This window comes from Trachypithecus francoisi, unplaced genomic scaffold (genome assembly GCF_009764315.1).
Source record: "Trachypithecus francoisi isolate TF-2019V2 unplaced genomic scaffold, Tfra_2.0 Lachesis_group15, whole genome shotgun sequence".
NCBI classification, from domain to species: Eukaryota; Metazoa; Chordata; class Mammalia; order Primates; family Cercopithecidae; genus Trachypithecus; species Trachypithecus francoisi.
The window spans coordinates 105,147,820-105,165,968 of NW_022681460.1; the positions used below are offsets into that span (position 1 = coordinate 105,147,820).

Sequence of the window (18,149 nt, forward strand, 5' to 3'; positions counted from 1 at the left end):
GTACTATGAAGGCCTATTTTGGTTTGGAGAAAGTTTTATCAGTGAGGTCACAAATGTCAGCCTCTTTGAAGTTGAAATCCTGAATACATCATGGAATAAATAAATATGCCCCTCCTAAAAAGGCCTTTCCTTTCTCCAGTGTCCCCACTGTGGCTCCCTGGGATGAAGCTTTTTTTTTGATATGCAGTCCCCCAGCCTCCACTCTCCTGGAGATGAGGAAGAGGTGGGGGCCACCAAGGAAGGGCAAGTGTACATCCCATGATTCATGATTCATGATTCATCATGATTCATAATTGTGTGAAACAGACCATGTTTTGGGGTCATGAATGTTTTAATGATTTTTGCTGAATTCCTTTACAGTGAAATAACAGCGACATTGTTATAATACAGATTGAATGAATGTGCATTAAGCACAGTTTACATGTTAGGCACATTGCTGGGCACAGGGGATACAATGATGAACAGGAAGAGCAAAAGCCTAGGACCTTTCCATCATGGAACATATGTGGTTAGAAAACAATTCAACCAGGAAGAAGTGGGCAACCCCATGTTGTAATAAACCTTGTAATGAATAGAAAGAGAGTGGTGTGAGAAGAGAGGAAATCAGGGTATGTGGGGTTACTTTAGCTCACACAGGTAAGGTTTAAGTTGATATATACAGGATGAGAAGGAGCCAGACATGTGAAGATCTGGGGGAAGCCTTCTAGGTAGAGACAATGGCAGGTGCAAAGGGGAGGAAAGGAGCTTGGGAGTTTGGGAAACAGAAGGAAACCCAGTGCAATGCTAGAGAGTGATGAATTACAAGGAGGACAGAGGAGATGATGTGGGAACGTTGTCAGAGGATGTTCTAATTTGGGTGGGTGTTCTTTGAGCAGAACTTGGCCCGATGAAGAAAGCAAAGTGGCTGGCACAAAGCAGAGTCTAACCTCAGTGGGACACCTCCTCTATGATAACAATACCCTCTGTGTTTCAATAGGGCAATCAAATGAGGCCCCTTGTGTTCCAGAATCAATAATAGGAGTTTAGAATCTTTAAAATCCAAAGCCCTGGAGCTGAAAACAAGTAGATCCCCAAGTACTGAGTCACATTTATATGAAGAAGAGAAATCAAAATAAATTGCTGTCTTTAAAAGAATTGACTTTTCTACTGAAGACTAGCAACAGCTTAACAGGTTCAAATTCATGTTTTTGGTTTCTGTGAGGAGACAGTAGCTTGCAGCTTTCCTTCTTCCACTTGGGGATATGAGGAGTTTACTGTGTGTCTAGATGAAATGAAAGTCTTTGACTCATGTGAGAGCAATAGAGAATTGCTAGGATCCACTAATCCCAACATTAAAGAAGATTAGATCAATTGCATTTCCTACAGGGAACGTCTTTGAGACAGGCTGATCAGTTGCAAAAAGGATTCCTGTTAGACAACATGATTGTATGAAACCTTTTTGTTTCTCACTTTCGATAAATGGTGGGATCTTCTAAGAATACCAGGTAACAAGAAATGAGCTGAGAAATCTTTCTCTCTGCTCTGTTAGTTGGGTGATAAAGACATGCAGAGAAAATTGGAAAAATCATTTGGCCTGATGTGTAGCGAGAAATGGCCATACTGTCAATTAAGCTCCCAAACTGTCAAATCGTTGGTGGGAAGAAGGAAATTTATTTTTAAGTGCTGGATGAGATTTGTCTGAGTCTCCATGGTGGACAGGAGCCAACCCAGGACCTGGACACAGCTCTGTCTCGCATGGCTGTGCTCGTATCCACTGGCTATACTGGGAAATTGTAGAGCTGGTAAACTGGACAATTTATTGGATCCCTTTCCCCATATTTGTTTTTATGAGTCATTCCCTCTCTTGGGTGGTGGTGGAGCACTGAGAGAGATCACATGGGGACCATTTCTCAGTCTGTGTAGTTAAGTCACATCCCCTGCACGCCCACACAAGGGCTGTAATAGGAACCAACAGACGTTCCCAATTACAAGCTGGTCTGCAATTCCATAATTACTGTGATAAATTCAACTATTGAATTTGCTGCGTGCCTTTTTCATCCTGTGTCCCCAGGGCCCAGTTCCATGTCTTGTGCACAGTAGACACTTAGTGGGTGCTTGTTGGGTGAAAATGCATGAATGATCATTTGTATTTAGAAATACACCTGGTGTTCAGGGATATGGGTGAGATAACTCATAAACTGGCTGAGGTTTCCAGGGAGACCAAAGAATGCCACTATATGCCCGTGACCCTTAATCTTAAACCTGGAGTATCTAAAACTTCTGTCTAATCTCCCAGAAATCTTGACCAGGTGAAGGAAGAGCCTCTGACAGGGGAAGAAGGGAAGGAACATAGAATGAAGGTGATAAAAATGAACAGAGGTGGGAAAAGAGTATCAGTGCATGGCCAACAGCGACCAGAAAGAAAAAGAGAGAATTCGATTTTGACACGTTTTTCAGAGCCATGTATACCGAGAAGGAAGTAGTATCTGGACATTCCATCAACTTTAGCGTAATTAGGACACATTTCTATCATATTTGTGGCAGTTTGAACTCTAGGCCAACCCCCTCCATTCTGGGTACTTGGTGGAGATGGAGCTGGCACATACCCCATGACTGTACAGTGTTGAGGTCACTAATCATCACATGTAAATATACACAGATGTGGCCTCCTACTACCCCCAAGCTAAGGATGCTGGATCACAGCAGGTCATCCAGCCTCTAGGCAAGAGAGTAAAGTCTCTATGGTGGCCTGGGCTGACAGAAACAGAGTGGTTGAGTACAAGTCACTGACAGGATGTAGGGGTGGGGTGCAATGGTGAAGAGAGTGATTCAAAACAGGCGGTCTTTGATCCTGAGATAAAGGAAAGCATTGATAAGCAGGTGTCATTTACAACCCACTTCTGTTACTCAAAATTATGTTTTCCCACTTGAGTATGGTGGCTCACACCTGTAATCCCAGCACTTTGAAAGGCCAAAGGGGGAGTATCACGAGGCCAGGAGGTCCAGGCTGCAGTGAGCCATGATCGCATCACTGCAACCCAGTCTGGGCAACAGAGCAAGAGTGTGTCTCTTAAAAAAATTCTTCTGTCAAGTCTGCCTACCTTCATGGATATAGAGATGATGCATATCATATAAATCAATGTTGTTTGATGTGTGTGTGTTGTCAATTACATAAGTAGTATGTACTTACTAGATAATTTGGGGGAAAAACCCTAAAAATATAAAAAAGAAAACATGTTTTTCACCATTCCAAAATAGCTATGCTTGCTTCTTCCTTCCTTCCTTTCTCTCTCTTTCTCTTTCTTTTTCTTTCTTTTTTCCTCCCTTCCTTCTTTTCCCTCCCTCCCTCTTTCTCTCTCTCTCTTTCTTTCCTTCTTTCTTTTCCTTTTTCTCTTTTCTTTCCTTCCTTCCTTCTTTCCTTCCTTCCTTCCTTCCTTCGTTCCTTCTCTCCCTCCCTCCCTGCCTTCCTCCCTCCTTCTTTTTCTGTCTCCCTCTTTCTCTCCCTTTCTTTCTTTTCTTCCTTTCTTTTCCTTTTTTTCTTTTCTTCTTTCTCTCTCTCTCTCTCTTTACTTTCTTCCCTTCCCTCCCCTCCCCTTTCCTCCTCTCCTCTCCCCTCTCCTTTCCTTTCCTTTCTTTCGATAGAGTCTCACTCCGTCACCTAGGCTGGAGTGCAGTGGTGTGATCTTGGCTCACTACAACCTCTACCTCCCAGGTTGAAGCTATTTTTATGCCTCCTACATAGCTGGGATTACAGGTGCATGCCACCATGCCCAGCTCATTTTTGTATTTTTAGTAAAAATACAGTTTCTCCATGTTGGCCAGGCTGGTCTCAAACTCCCAACCTCAGGGGATCCCCCCAACTTGGCTTCCCAAAGTGCTAAGATTACAGGAAAGAGCCACCGTGCCTGTCCTATGCTTCATATTTCGTTGTTTTTCCATACAGTTATTTCATAAGCTCATCTGCTTTTATATAGCTGTGATTATTCTGTTTGTACTACTGTGTAACCTACTTCTTTCATATGACATGGAAACATAAGAATTTTCCTGTGATGATGTTGGATTTCCATAGACATCACTTTAGTGCTTAGGTAACACTCCAGTGTGTGGATGTGCCAAAACTGGGATATTCAAACAGAGAACATATTCATGAAATGCATGACTCAAAGACAGGGTTGAGTTAATGAGATGTCCATTAATCTAGCATATTGCCCAGAAAGGCCTTGATCTTATGTGAGTTGTGTAAGTACTTTTTGCTATCAGTTGGATAGACCGGTATTTCCTTTCTTTTCTCTCTATCCTTCCTTCCTTCCTTCCTTTTCCTTCCTTCCTTCCTTCCTTCCTCCCTCCCTCCCTCCCTCCTTCCTTCCTTTCTTCCTCCTTCCTTCCTTTCTTCTTTTCTCTTTCTTTCCTTCTTTCTATCTCTCTCTCTTTCTTTTCTTTCCTTCCTTCTTTCTTTTCTTTCCTTCTTCCTTCCTTCCTTCCTTCCTTCCTTCCTTCCTTTCTTCTTTCTTTTCTTTTCTTTCTTCTTTCTTTCTTTCTTTTCTTTCTTTCTTTCTTTCTTTTCTCTTTTCTTTTCTTTCTTTCTCACTCTTGTCACCCAGGCTTGAGTGCAATGGCATGATCTTGGCTCACTGCAGCCTCCGCCTCGTGGGTTCAAGTCATTCTCATGCCTCAGCCTCCTGAGTATCTGGAACTACAAGCGCCTGCCACCATGCCTGGCTAATTTTTATATTTTTAGTAGAGACAGGGTTTCGCCATGTCAGCCAGGCTGGTCTTGAACTCCTGACCTCAGGTGATCCACCCGCCTCGGCCTCCCAAAGTGCTGGGATTATAGGCGTAAGCCACCATACCCAGCCTCCTTTCTTTTTGAAGGTATTTTTCTGGTTTGCAAGGGTGTCCTTTGAATATGTCTTGTTCGGGTGAATACAGCAAGGTGGCTGGTTCAAAACAATAAGTATAGCCTTGGTAGAGTATTTAAGCCTTTAAGATAGCTTAAATTTTAACAGGGCTTTTACCTGATCAAGGACTTTGTTTTTAGAGGTGTTTCCTTTTATACTACGTGTCGCATATGTAGATAGGGAAGACATTATTAATGAGCCCTCATGTAACATTTGGCTCTATCAAGAGAAGTTCGGTCCACAAACTCAGGCATGGAATAGAACCCTGATCTCCTGATTCTTGGTTGAGGTGTTCTCTGGGTACCTTCACTTCTCCCCTTTGGTTTCAAGCCTCTGTAATTATAAAATGAAGCAAAACCCTGCTTTCTCTGAGAATTTCACATCCTCCTCTCTTCCATTCTCTAATAAGTTTTTATGACTTAGTTTAGATCGGATGACTAAACTCTAATCTAAAATCGTATATGTTATAAACTCTTAAAAATTTAAGAGTTGGTAATTTTTACCTGTTTAATGGGTATACAAATATCACCTAATTCAGAAAATGTCATGGAGATTAATTCAACAATTAGTATAAAGCCTTTAGGATAGTGCCTAGCAAATAGTAATTACTCAGTATGTGTTAGCTCTTGTCATGATAACTGCTATAATTAAGGACACTTTCTGCTTTTGCTGTCATATACTCACTGTGGGTCCTTGGGAAAGCCACTTCCCCTTTTTAAACTTCAGTTTACTCATCTGAAAAACAGGAGAAGAGTACAGCTAATGATTGTGAACAAACCTTCCAGTGCTAACATTCTGTGGTCCTGGGATTTTTCTTTACAGCAATTCAACCAATGAGGGGATGAATGTGAAGAAATGCTGCAAGGGGTTCTGCATTGATATTCTGAAGAAGCTTTCCAGAACTGTGAAGTTTACTTACGACCTCTACCTGGTGACCAATGGGAAGCACGGCAAGAAAGTTAACAATGTGTGGAATGGAATGATCGGTGAAGTAAGTTATCTTTTCATCCCCTGGACTCTTATTCAGACAAAGTGCCTGCAGTCCTCAGGAATGTTGGCAGGAAAAGTAAAGGTACTGTTCTTCTTCTTCTTTTCTTTTTCTTTTTTTTTTTTTTTGCCTTGCGTCCAGGTGGTCTATCAACGGGCAGTCATGGCGGTTGGTTCTCTCACCATCAATGAGGAACGTTCTGAAGTGGTGGACTTCTCTGTGCCCTTTGTGGAAACGGGAATCAGTGTCATGGTTTCAAGAAGTAATGGCACCGTCTCACCTTCTGCTTTTCTAGGTGTGTGAATTTCATAATGACTATTGCTTTCCTATAAGGAATTGTAGGAAATCTTGTTTGCTCAGAGGATGGTACCGGAAAGGAACTTGTTCAGTTCCGTTTGGCCATGGCAGCATTTGAATTATCCTATGAGAGGGTTAGGCTTTGTGTCCCTACCCAAATCTCATCTAGAATTGTAATCCCCAGCTGTTGGGGGAGAGACCTGATGGGAGGTGACAGGATCATGGGGAACGTTTCTCTCATTCTGTTCTTGTGATAGTGAGTGAGTTCTCATGAGATCTGATGGCTTAATAAGGGGCTTTTCCCCCTTCGCTTCACTTCTCTCACATGCCACCATGTAAGACGTGCCTGCTTCCTCTTTTGCCATGATTGTTAGTTTGCTGGGGACTCCCCAGCCATGTGGAACTGTGAGTCAATTAAACCCCTTTCCTTTATAAATTACCCAATCTCAGACAGTTTTTTTTTAGATGGAGTCTAGCTCTGTTGCCCAGACTTGAGTGCAGTGGTGTGATCTCAGCTTACTGCAGCCTCTGCCTCCTGGCTTCAAGCGATTCTCCCACCTCAACCTCCCCAGTAGCTGGGATTACAGGTGCCCACCACCATGCCTGGCTAATTTTTGTGTAGAGATGGGGTTTCACCATGTTGGCCAGACTGATCTCAAACTCCTGACCTCAAGTGATTCTCAGGTAGTTCTTTATAGCAGCATGAGAGTAGACTAATACATCCTAATTCACTCCCCTCCATCCCCAGTTCACATCATTCATTTGTCTTAAACTTGGAAAAAGCTGCTGAAAAAAATATGATCACATATTCAGATACTGGTCGTGACTCTGTAGAATGTAAATTAATAGATATATTGCTTAGAATCTTGAAAACATTTAAAAAATAAACCTGTCTGTCCACAGTTAATTTAAACCAGCTCATAAACCTTTATTCAGCATCTACATATCCATCCTCCATCCCACAAAGAACGGCAGTCATTTATTTGCTCGATGTAAGAGTGAAAATAATGATGACTGTACAATGATTTATGCCAGTATTCTGCTAACAGAAGTAGTCTGAAAAGTATATGCTGATTTAAAATTAATCAAATCATATTTTAATTGTGACTACCCATTAAGCCAAATAGTTTGTAAAGAAGGACATTCTTTTGATTTTTTTAACCGTTTCATAAATTTATGTTTTCACATAAAAGTTTTTTTTTTTTTAAATCAAGAAAGAGCTATATTTTCTATCATCTGCTTTTCTCTAGCAGTCGGACTGTATTGGGTAGCCTGGCTAGAGTAGTTGAAACTTCATGGAACATAGTAAAGCATTATTTTTGTCTTTAAAGGAAAGTGTTGTATTAACTGTTTGGTTATCATAAATGACTTTTGACCATAACTATCTTGTTGAATATCATGAAATTCAGATCACTAATTCCCCCTTGGCACTTCCATATAAGTGGGGTTGTCCCAAATTAGGGAAGGTTAAGACAAACCTGAATCTCTGGAGGAAAACTGAGAGGGGCAAAATATTATATATTTAATTTTTTAAAAATTTCAGTAGCTCAGGGGTACAAGTGGTTTTAGGTTATATGGACGAATTATATAGTGGTGAGGTCTGGGCATTTAGTGTACCTGTCACCTAAATAGTGTACATTGTAAGTAATTTTTCATCACTCATCTCCCTCCCATCCTCTCCCTTTTTGAGTCTCCAGTGTCCATTATACCATTTGTGTGCTTTTTCATACCCATAGCTTAGCTTTCATTTAGAAATGAGAACATGGAGTATTAGATTTTCCATTCCTGAAAAACCCATCCCCTAGTTCACATCTTTCATTTATCTCAAACTTAGAAAAAGCTGCTAAAAAAATAAGATCACATAAATAGATACTGGTCTTGACTCTGTAGAATGTAAATTAATAGCTATATTGCTTAGAGTCTTGAAAACATTTTAAAAATAAACCTGTCGGTCCACAGTTAATTTAAATCAGCCCATAAACCTTTATTCAGCATCTACATACCCATCCTCCATCTCACAAAGAACAACAGTCATTTATTTAGATGACTAGCAAATATTTAGGATGATGGCCTCCAGTTTCATTCAAGTTGCTGCAAAAGACATTGCATCATGCTTTTTTATGGCTGAATAGTATTCCACAATGTATATGTGCCACATTTTCTTTATGCAGTCATCAGCTGATGGACACATAGGTTGATTCCATATCTTTGCAATTGTGAGTTGTGCTCTGATAAACATATGTATGCAAGTGTCTTTTTGATATAATGACTTCTTTTCCTTTGGGTAGATACCCAGTAGTGACATTGCTGGATCAAATGGTAGATCTACTTTTAGTTCTTTGAGAAATCTCCACCCTGGGAAAACAGTTATATTAAGGTCAACTAACTTTCTTATATTTTTCCAGAGACAAAAATAACTTTATCTCTTAAAGCAAATTGTAAACTCAAACCAAATTATGGACACCAACTCCAAGCACATTGTCTTATTCTTCCACTGTCTTCATTTATATGTAATGTTAGCATCCAGTGAAACTTCTGTGTTTCATTATCTTCAGTGAAATATTGACTAACAGGATTTTGGACACTGCCTTACATTCAGAGCTCTATGGATTTACTGTTTTCATTTTCGATAATCCATTTAAGCTGTTAAAATCCTTGCCACTCTCTGGATTTGATTGTGTACTAGTTGCTTCAATTTTTGTAACCTTTGTTGGAGTAATGTGGACCCTGACAAATACCTCATTATGTTCCTTTTGTCCCTCTGTCTGACATGGATTCAGATACTCATATCTTAATAAGAGAGCCTCACTATGCCAGGAACAATGCAACCAGCTGATACTGACAACACATGCAGAATGTTAATAATTCTTAGGTGGACATTCGCTAAGTCCACCTAAGAATTTAGGTGGACTCTTTAGTCACTCCTAGTCATGTTTCCCCTCGTTCCCTTTCAGACTCTTTGGCAGGAATCCTTTGCCCTGGAGGTTAAGAAAGGGTTAGAGGAAGTGAGTTCATTGATCAAAATGGAAAGAAATTGTTTCTTTTTTTAGAAAAAAAAATATTGTATTTCTTTAGTGAGCTAGAGAGAATTCTTTTTCCAATTCAGTCAGAGAGAAAAAAATATCAATTGGCTTGTGTCATGAAAATGGGTCGCTAATATTGAATCTGGCCTCAACCCAGTTTCTCTAGATTTTTATCTTACTTGCATTTGTAAAACATTTCCATAAAAAAGTCAAGTATTTTGCTAAATTTAGCAAAACCTCTCTTTCCCCACACTTTTCCTGCTGCATTTTGTAAAGTAAAATAAATTGTAACCAGAGGAAACTATTTTCAAAGCTGTTTTTACACAGTAGGCTTAATATTTTTCCTAGTCACTAAATTACATCCTTATTTGATTGACTGTGCACCCCCTTATTTACGGTCATTATCTACAGATTTTGAAAGTCATAATGAACCATGCTAAGCTACATTTTTCCATTCACTGGCTCAGTCATCTGAAAGAGCCAAAACATTCAAAATCTGATTGTATTGCTTTTCATTATTTCCTATTCTCTCTCCTCCCCAAACTCCATTAGCTCACATCAGAAGCACTTGCAGGTAATGCCTCTAAGCTTTTTGTGTAAAAATGTAACCAGTGGCTCTTCAAGGACAGAGATGGCATCTCCTGTAATATTTCTATCTAGCTAATTCTGAAGACTTTCCAAACAAGTTGGATTCTTTGATCCAAAGAAACGCTGACCTGGTATCTCCTCGATTGCAGTTCCTTCATGGACAAATGCTGAATCTGTTTTAAGCCATTAGAGGATGTAATAGAGAGTTATTTAAACTATTTCTGGGTCACTCCTTAGACACTGTAGGCATGGCTTTAACGATGTTCTAAATGTTTTTCTTTGTTTTGGGGCGTGTGTCTGCACGCATGCATTCACGTGTGTGGTATCTTTGAATAGCAACATTTCGGGGCAGTCATACATACTTACTTTACTAAAACCATAGTACTGCAGCATATCTGTGCTGTGCTTATAAGTTAAGGAACAGATGTGGTCAGTTCCAAGTGGCGAGACATCTGGGATCAGTTGCTTCATCAGTTTCCGCCTGATTTTCTGACTGGTGTGTTAGTGACACGTATGCACCTGCCAAAAAAAGTTCACTGCAGGTTTACAGTTTCTTGCATGCACATAGGATAATTCAGTTATGGTCCCTTCTAATGTTTAAAAATAATGTTTTCACAGCCTGCAGAGAAATAGAAGTTACCAGATTAATAAATGTGCTTTTTCAAAAACCATCATGCCCTTTTCAGAACCATGGACAGCGTATTGTTGCCCCAGTATTTCTGGCTTTAATCCTGGAATCAAACAACTATTCCACTCAATATATTGTCGTGTATTGTGTGCCTCACACACGAACAAACACTTTCATGTATATACCCATTTACTCGTCACAATGATCTTCCTCCGATAAGACACACTATGCAACTCGGAGAATTATTTTATCTCTATTCTTGAATATTAAGTACTTTTAAATCTCCTAATCATTTATTTATCTAATTTCCTTTTTGGATACAACTCAGTATTAAAGTGCTGTTATTTTAGGGACATAATATTGTTTATTACTCAAGCTAAATTTAAAATAAATTTCATTTGCAGTCTCATTGATTTCTTGGAGCACATCTTGTGTTACTTAAGTTGTGTTGCCTGTTGCTTTTTAATATATTTGCACTATCAAACTGCATTAGAAAGCATTCCTTACAGCTTTTAAATGATCCAATATAGCCAAAGTTAAGTTCAGACATATTAGTTTCTTGTTATACATTAAGCTCATTAAATTGGATTTTGTGATGACTTCTAACCGTGTTAAGTAGTCATACTCTAATAAGAAAGTGGCCTGCTATCAACCTAGTTCTTTATTATTATAAGTAGCTTCATTCGGAAAACAATTTTAAATAATATGTTTACTATTCAAGAGGTATTATCGGACTTATTTTAACCCTCAGAAAATATTTGCTTATGAGGAAAAGGGTTTTAAGTTCATTGGTGTCTATAGGCAGTTTCTTCCCCATGATACATTCAGATGGAAATGTATTCATTTTAAAAATTTATTTTCTCTTGATTTTGTAGCAAATCTATACCATAAATAAAATGGCTTCAGTCAGCTAATTTTCATATCCTCAATAAAGTTGAATAGAAATCTTATTTTACATAATATTTCTTACCTTTCTAGAGTGTTATAAGACTTAGAGCCTTATGACTTGGCCTGCCCTTCTGACGCATCCACCTACTGCTTAAGTTACATGCAAATGAGGTGATGAAAACTACTTTTAGTGGAAATAACCATCTATCCATCTACTATTTTATTGCCTCTACCCTTTAAGTGATGCTTTTTTTATTGAATTATCATGTGAAGATAATATTCTCAATTGACTTTCAATTGCATTTAAGGCTGCTACCAACATCAACAAGATTAATAAAGCATAGCAATCTCATCTGTCTGAGGCAGAAGGCGAAATGGAGAGTGTGGTAGATTATAACTTTCCAATATTTCTGTCAGCCATGATTTTATGATTCTTTTCCAACAGGTTATAATTCTCCCCTTTATTTTCAGAATTCCCTGCATATCATCTTTCTAGCATGAAAAAATAAAAACAAAAATAAAAATAAAAACCACAACAATTTGCAGGCGCCTATGGTTAACTATTAGGGCCTAGTCTTCTTTTTTTCTTCCTAGCTTTAGCCCCCTGGATGGTTCTATAATTGCAAAGGAACCTATGGTCAGTCTATCTGCATTCTAACTTGCTCCCTCTTTCTTATCACTCTTTTTTCTTCTGATTATCTTTGACCTAATTTGTAAAATGTCCTATGCTCTTGTCTATTTTTATTATATTATATGCAATCTTATACCTCAAATATTTTGTAGAATAAAAAATGATTTAAATTGATGAATAAAAAATGACTGGCTGGCCAGGAGCAGTGGCTCATGCCTATAATCCCAGCACTTTGGGAGGCCGAGGTGGGCGGATCACCTGAGATCAGGAGTTCAAGACCAGCCTGGGCAACATGGCAAAACCCCATCTCAACTAAAAATACAAAAATTAGCCAGGTGTGGTGGCATATGCCTGTAGTCCCAGCTACTCGGAAGGCTGAGGCAGGAGAATTGCTTGAATTTGGGGGTAGAGGTTGCAGCGAGCTGAAATTGTGCCACTGCACTCCAGCCTGTGTGACACAGTGAGTGAAACTACATCTAAAAAATAAAAATAAAATTAAAAAATGATTAGCTTCTTTTGAAGGATCGGATTCAAATAGAGAAAATATTTTTGGTGAGCCTGCAAATGGATGTCTACGCTTCCTGCTGGAAGTGAGGAAGAGATAATTGACCACTTTTCCATTCCTCCATCTGTTTATTTGCAGAACCATTCAGCGCCTCTGTCTGGGTGATGATGTTTGTGATGCTGCTCATTGTTTCTGCCATAGCTGTTTTTGTCTTTGAATACTTCAGCCCTGTTGGATACAACAGAAACTTAGCCAAAGGGAAAGGTAAGGATACCTTCATGAGCATGATTCAATGTTGATGCAATTTCATTTACCTTTAATGAACATTTCAGGTTTAGAATACATTACTCTAGACCAGGCGTGGTGGCTGACGCCTGTAATCCCAGCACTTTGGGAGGCCGAGGTGGGTGGATCACGAGGTCAGAAGTTCAGAACCAGCCTGACCAATATGATGAAACCCATCTCTACTAAAAATACAAAAATTTGCTGGGCATGGTGGCACACACCTGTAATACTAGCTACTCGGGAGACTGAGGCAGGAGAATCGCTTGAAACCAGGAGGCAGAGGTTGCAGTGAGTTGAGATTGTGCCACTGCACTCCAGCCTGAGTGACAGAGCTAGACTCCATCACACACACACACAAAAGAATATACTGCATTGGTGTACCATTGTATGAATGCTGTTTGGTCACTGATATTACTTGTAATGCCAGAAAAGTATGGTTTATGTCCTTCGACTGAAGGATAAAACAGAATGAAATATTTTAATCTTGTTATCACCTGAAGTCGATAGTTGTTAGGTGGAAACCACTGATGTTCAATTTGTTGGGAAAGCAGATTTGAAGAAGCTTTTCTGGCAATTAATTTAAAAGATGCATGTCAAAAGAAATGCTAAAATTGTCATGGGTTTCAACTTCAGTCTATGCAAAGAAAATGACTTTATAAAATCTAGTTTAAGAGCATTCCTCAAACTACCGAATCAATTTACATTAGTTTGACAATAAATATAACTATGAAGTGATATCTTTCCCCCTAGAGTTATATTTTCCTCTCGGTGGTGCCAAGAGGAAATTAAGTGTGCTAAGACCAAGTGCATTGATCTTAGTGCACTGTAGTTGATAAAGGGACAATCAGTAGATAGGAAATAAAATTGGGAGGCGTTCGTTGGCTATAACTCATTAAAAGGATCCCACTCTTGCCAGGGTTTATGTCATACACATTATGTCATTTTGAGTGGGCTTTCCTCAATGGGCACTACCTTCTAAGTGGGTGTTATCAGAAAACTGTCAGGACGAAATCTCTTTCCCAAAAAACGACTTGATATGGTAGAGGATGGAACTTGAAGTCTCATATCCCCCCAGAAGCAGAGCACTTTAATGTGATTGATACATATTCTTTTTACTTGGATGTTTTAATGTTGGAAACAGTCAACAGGGCATGGGAATCTATTAGGAACCTGGTTTTATTGAAATCTTTCGACTTCTTCCTCACCATTGAAGAGTGGTGATTACCACATAAACCATCTTCAATCAACCAAATACTAAACAATGCTATAAATAATGTTGCTGTGTTTAATGGGAGAGTGCAAGCCTTCATTTAAAGGGTAACTTAACCACTAAGAAGATTTCCAACAGGGTGGAATCTGAGACGTTTCTGTGAGTGACTTTACTGTGATACAGTAGTCCTTTACATTTGCATAATCAGGGCTTGTGCTGTTGTGAATTTACACATTTATCTGATGAATATTTATCAAATGGGTACTATGTGCCAGGAGGCACTATACTGCTGCCAGAGATAATGTGGTAAATCAAATAGAGATTTTCTTTCAGGGAGTTTAGAATTTAGTTGTGAAAATAACATGTAGGCACACAAATTAATAATCACAGATTATAATAAATACCAAGAAGAAGAAGAAGAAAACATAGTAACATGATAGTGATGGGGTGCAGACACTACGTTAGATAAGATGGTCAGTGGGAAAGGATGTTCATTGAACTAGGACCTGAAGGGTGACATACGATTGTATCTGTGAAAAACGGTTACAATCATTTCATGTAAAAGGAACAGCAAGCAGAAAGGCTGAAATTAATCTTGAGATGTTCAAGAAACAGCAAAAGGCCGAGGCTCATGCTTGTTATCTCAAGGCTTTTTGAGGCCAAGGCAGGAGGATTGCCTGAGGTCAGGAGTTTGAGACCAGCCTGGCTAACATAGCAAGACCTCATTTCTACAATCAATCAATGAATCAATAAGTAAGCCAGGCATGATGATATGTGCCTGTAGTCCCAGCTACTCAGAAGGCAGAAGTAGGAGAATTACTTGAGCTCAGAAGATTGAGGTTGCAGTGAGCTATGATCACACCACTGCACTCTAGCCTACTCAGCAGAGCAAGACCCTGTCTCTCTTAAAAAATAAAATAAAAAGATATCAGTGAATGAGGGAGACAGTAGTATAAGACGAAATCAGAGAGATAGGCAATTGACCATGGTAAGCATGTCAGACTTTCTTCAAAATACAATGGAGGAGGCCAGGCACAGTAGCTCATGCCTGGAATCCCAGCACTTTGGGAGGCTGAGGTGGGCAGATCACTTGAGGTAAGAAGTTCGAGACCAGCCTGGCCAATATGGCAAAACCACATCTCTACTAAAAATACAAAAATTAGCTGGGCGTGGTGGTATGCTCCTGTAGTCCCAGCTGCTCGGGAGGCTGACACAGGAGAATCCCTTGAACCCGGGAAGTGGAGGCTGCAGTGAGCCGAGATTGTGCCACTGCACTGCAGCCTGAGTGACAGAGCAAGTCTCCATCTCAAAAAAAAAAGAAAAAAAAAAAAAGGTGGGGAGAGAGGTGACATACATGTACAGAGCAAAAAAAGCCACTGGGGCTACTCTATCCAGATAGTGTGTGGGGACGACAGTTGGAAGCAGGGACGGGGAGGACAGTTAAGAAAGTGTCACTTTTTCCAAGAGAAAGGATTGCAGTGACTTGGAACTGGTCAAGAACAATGAAAATACAGATAAGCAGGTAAATCTGAGTTGCACTTTGGAAGGTGAAAACGACCCACAGCCCATCCTGTGCAATACGTTCTCCTTTGACTGAAGCATGCCCGAAAGACTATTGTAAAGGACGGCATCAGTTGTGCAAACTCCTCAGCCCTTCCATTCCCTCCAGGCTCTGTTCCCAGCTCATCTGCTGTGGCAGCTCTTGGGAAATGACAGTTTCTTGTTTTTTTGTACAAAATGGTTTTCTGTTACATTTCACTGCACTTTATGGGAAAAGTTATATGGCCCAGTAATAGTATTCATGAATCAAGAATTCCTAGAAGTCTTGGACCGATCTATCTGAACTGCCTACATCTGATTCCCAAGTAGCTGTCATTTCTGATCAACGTGCATCCCTAAAAAAATTAAGCAGTTCATAAAGTTGACCGGATTAACTCTAAGTTTCCCCCAAGAAATTTCCTGCCTCTTGAGAATAAGCCCAGAAGATCATAAAACTAGCCAAATAGAAAGAGGAGAGATTGAGAATATGAGAATTAACTACCTTCTCTTTAATGAGTTGTGTCGTGGATATTATAAGTACTGCTGTAGCCTGGGTTTGGCCTCCAACGTGCAGAGAGCTTGCTTTTCCTAGGCTTCCTGCCCAGCACTTTGTAACTTCCATTAATGTGAATTTGCTTCTGCCACTTTATTTATTGCCCACTCTGCTTGCATTGCCAGGTGACATCTGAGTAGATCATTTTTTCATACCTTCATTTACTTAAATGACACAAAAGTTAACCTCCTGTTAAAGGAAAACCTTCTTCCCTATGAAATGAGGGCATAAATTGATTTTTTTTCCTCATGCAAAACAAAGACTTGAAAACCCTAATATGTGTGTTTTGCAGCCTGCATATGCCCCATCTCCATGAATTTTGGCATGTTGTTCTGTCTCTTTAGTTAAGTCTGTTGCAAGGAACATTTAAGAATCTTAAAAGGGCTGCATAGCTATTACGAGGATATACTGGAAAAAGTGCTGTGATATGACATCAGTGTTCATTTTCGATGCCCCTGCAATGAAATGTCTTCCATCTGTGAAGTGTTGGAAGAATTAAGATCTATTGTTCCATTCCTTAATGCCTCCATTTGGAGAGGGTTTTAGTTTGGTTTAATTCTTATGTTGTGCACACTTTACATCTGAGTTTGAACAGGAGCAATTGCTAGGGACAATCGGATTAGAATACCAAACATCAGTCCTGCTAAATTGCATGGTTCCTATACGATAGCACGTCCGATAAATTTGGAAGCAGTCCTCATGCACACATTTTTGTCAGGCTCTCTTTATGCTTATTAAGAAGGTTGGTTTCCTCACATGGGAATCAAATCCAAATTTAAAACAGGTCATAACACTACTTCTTATTCAAACCCCCATTTTGCATAAGCATTTTCGTTTCCTTTCTTTTTTTAAAGAAATGTGGCAAAAATCCAGTTGGATAGAAATGTGAGAAGAATGCTAATTTTTAAAGAAAAAATAAGTTATTGTGGTTCTAGGGCAATCACAGGACACAGCTATGATATAATTCCATCTTCCGGCAACCTTCAGTGTTGCTGGTGGCTGCTGCATGGTTCTCATACACATACAAATAGATGTTTTTTTCAGAAAATGCTGAGAATGTCCTTTTTGTCATCTGCAGCACCCCATGGGCCTTCTTTTACAATTGGAAAAGCTATATGGCTTCTTTGGGGCCTGGTGTTCAATAACTCCGTGCCTGTGCAGAATCCTAAAGGGACCACCAGCAAGATCATGGTATCCGTATGGGCCTTCTTTGCTGTTATATTCCTGGCCAGCTACACAGCCAATCTGGCTGCTTTCATGATCCAGGAGGAATTTGTGGACCAAGTGACTGGCCTCAGTGACAAAAAGGTAAGGCCACCTTGCTTTCATCTCTATCTGAGGGTTGGTCTTAACTGCTCTCCTTTCAGGAGGAAGAGATCCTGGTGCCTCTCATTGAGATCCATCAACTGTAATACACAAAAACCAGAAGGTTTTTTTCCCTTTAACTCAAATTGGCATCTTTCTTATAGTTTTTGAAACACAACCTTAAGCTTAGCTTTCCTAGAGCTAAAAGATTCCAGATCTAATTTGGAAGCATGGCTTCCCCGAGTGGTCATGTTTCCTGTTTATATGATCTTTCTGATGATGCTTGTGAATGGCCTGTGACTCAAGTGCTTAGGTTAAAATTCATCCTTTCGAAAGTGTGATGTTGAGAAAGGCCCATTTGCCTGGATGAGAAGAAATTGGGGTGAAGGAGCACTGTAGGCTGTGAGTACCTCATCTATGACATGAAAAAAAGTCATCTCTAAGCCCTACCCAGAGATAAAGTTGTCTGACAGCTCCTCTTTTCCATACAGCCAAATCAGTCTCAGCGTCAGCGCTTCTGACTCACCTGAAATGTCTTCAAGGCACACAAAAGGAGCAGAGAGGTTTTTTTTTTTATTTTTAATTTCCCACTGGTTCCTTCTACTCAGATATATCGCTAATCTTCCCTCATGGGGCTATACTTCCCACAGCAGTAAGACAGGAGTAAAAACACCTGCTCTCTCATTCTCCACTGAAATGAAATGTAACAAGGGTTGCAGGGTTTGAGTAGCTATTCAGAAATGCACATTGAGGAAGAAAAGAGGTAAACTGGGTGCATCCTCCTATTGAAACTTTAGTTCAGGAAACATCCTGACTTGCTATTGAGACTTTA

General features: G+C 39.7%; 1 protein-coding gene across 1 annotated transcript in view; it reads left to right on the forward strand.

Annotated features, from left to right (window-relative positions):
- Positions 1-18,149, forward strand: part of LOC117097668 (glutamate receptor ionotropic, NMDA 2A) — a 178,342-nt gene that overhangs the window by 93,027 nt on the left and 67,166 nt on the right. The window contains exons 4-7 of the mRNA XM_033235778.1: positions 5,700-5,868; positions 6,007-6,160; positions 12,564-12,689; positions 17,091-17,320. Of these exons, the coding sequence (XP_033091669.1) occupies positions 5,700-5,868; positions 6,007-6,160; positions 12,564-12,689; positions 17,091-17,320 (679 nt within the window). The remainder of the gene's footprint in view (positions 1-5,699; positions 5,869-6,006; positions 6,161-12,563; positions 12,690-17,090; positions 17,321-18,149) is intronic.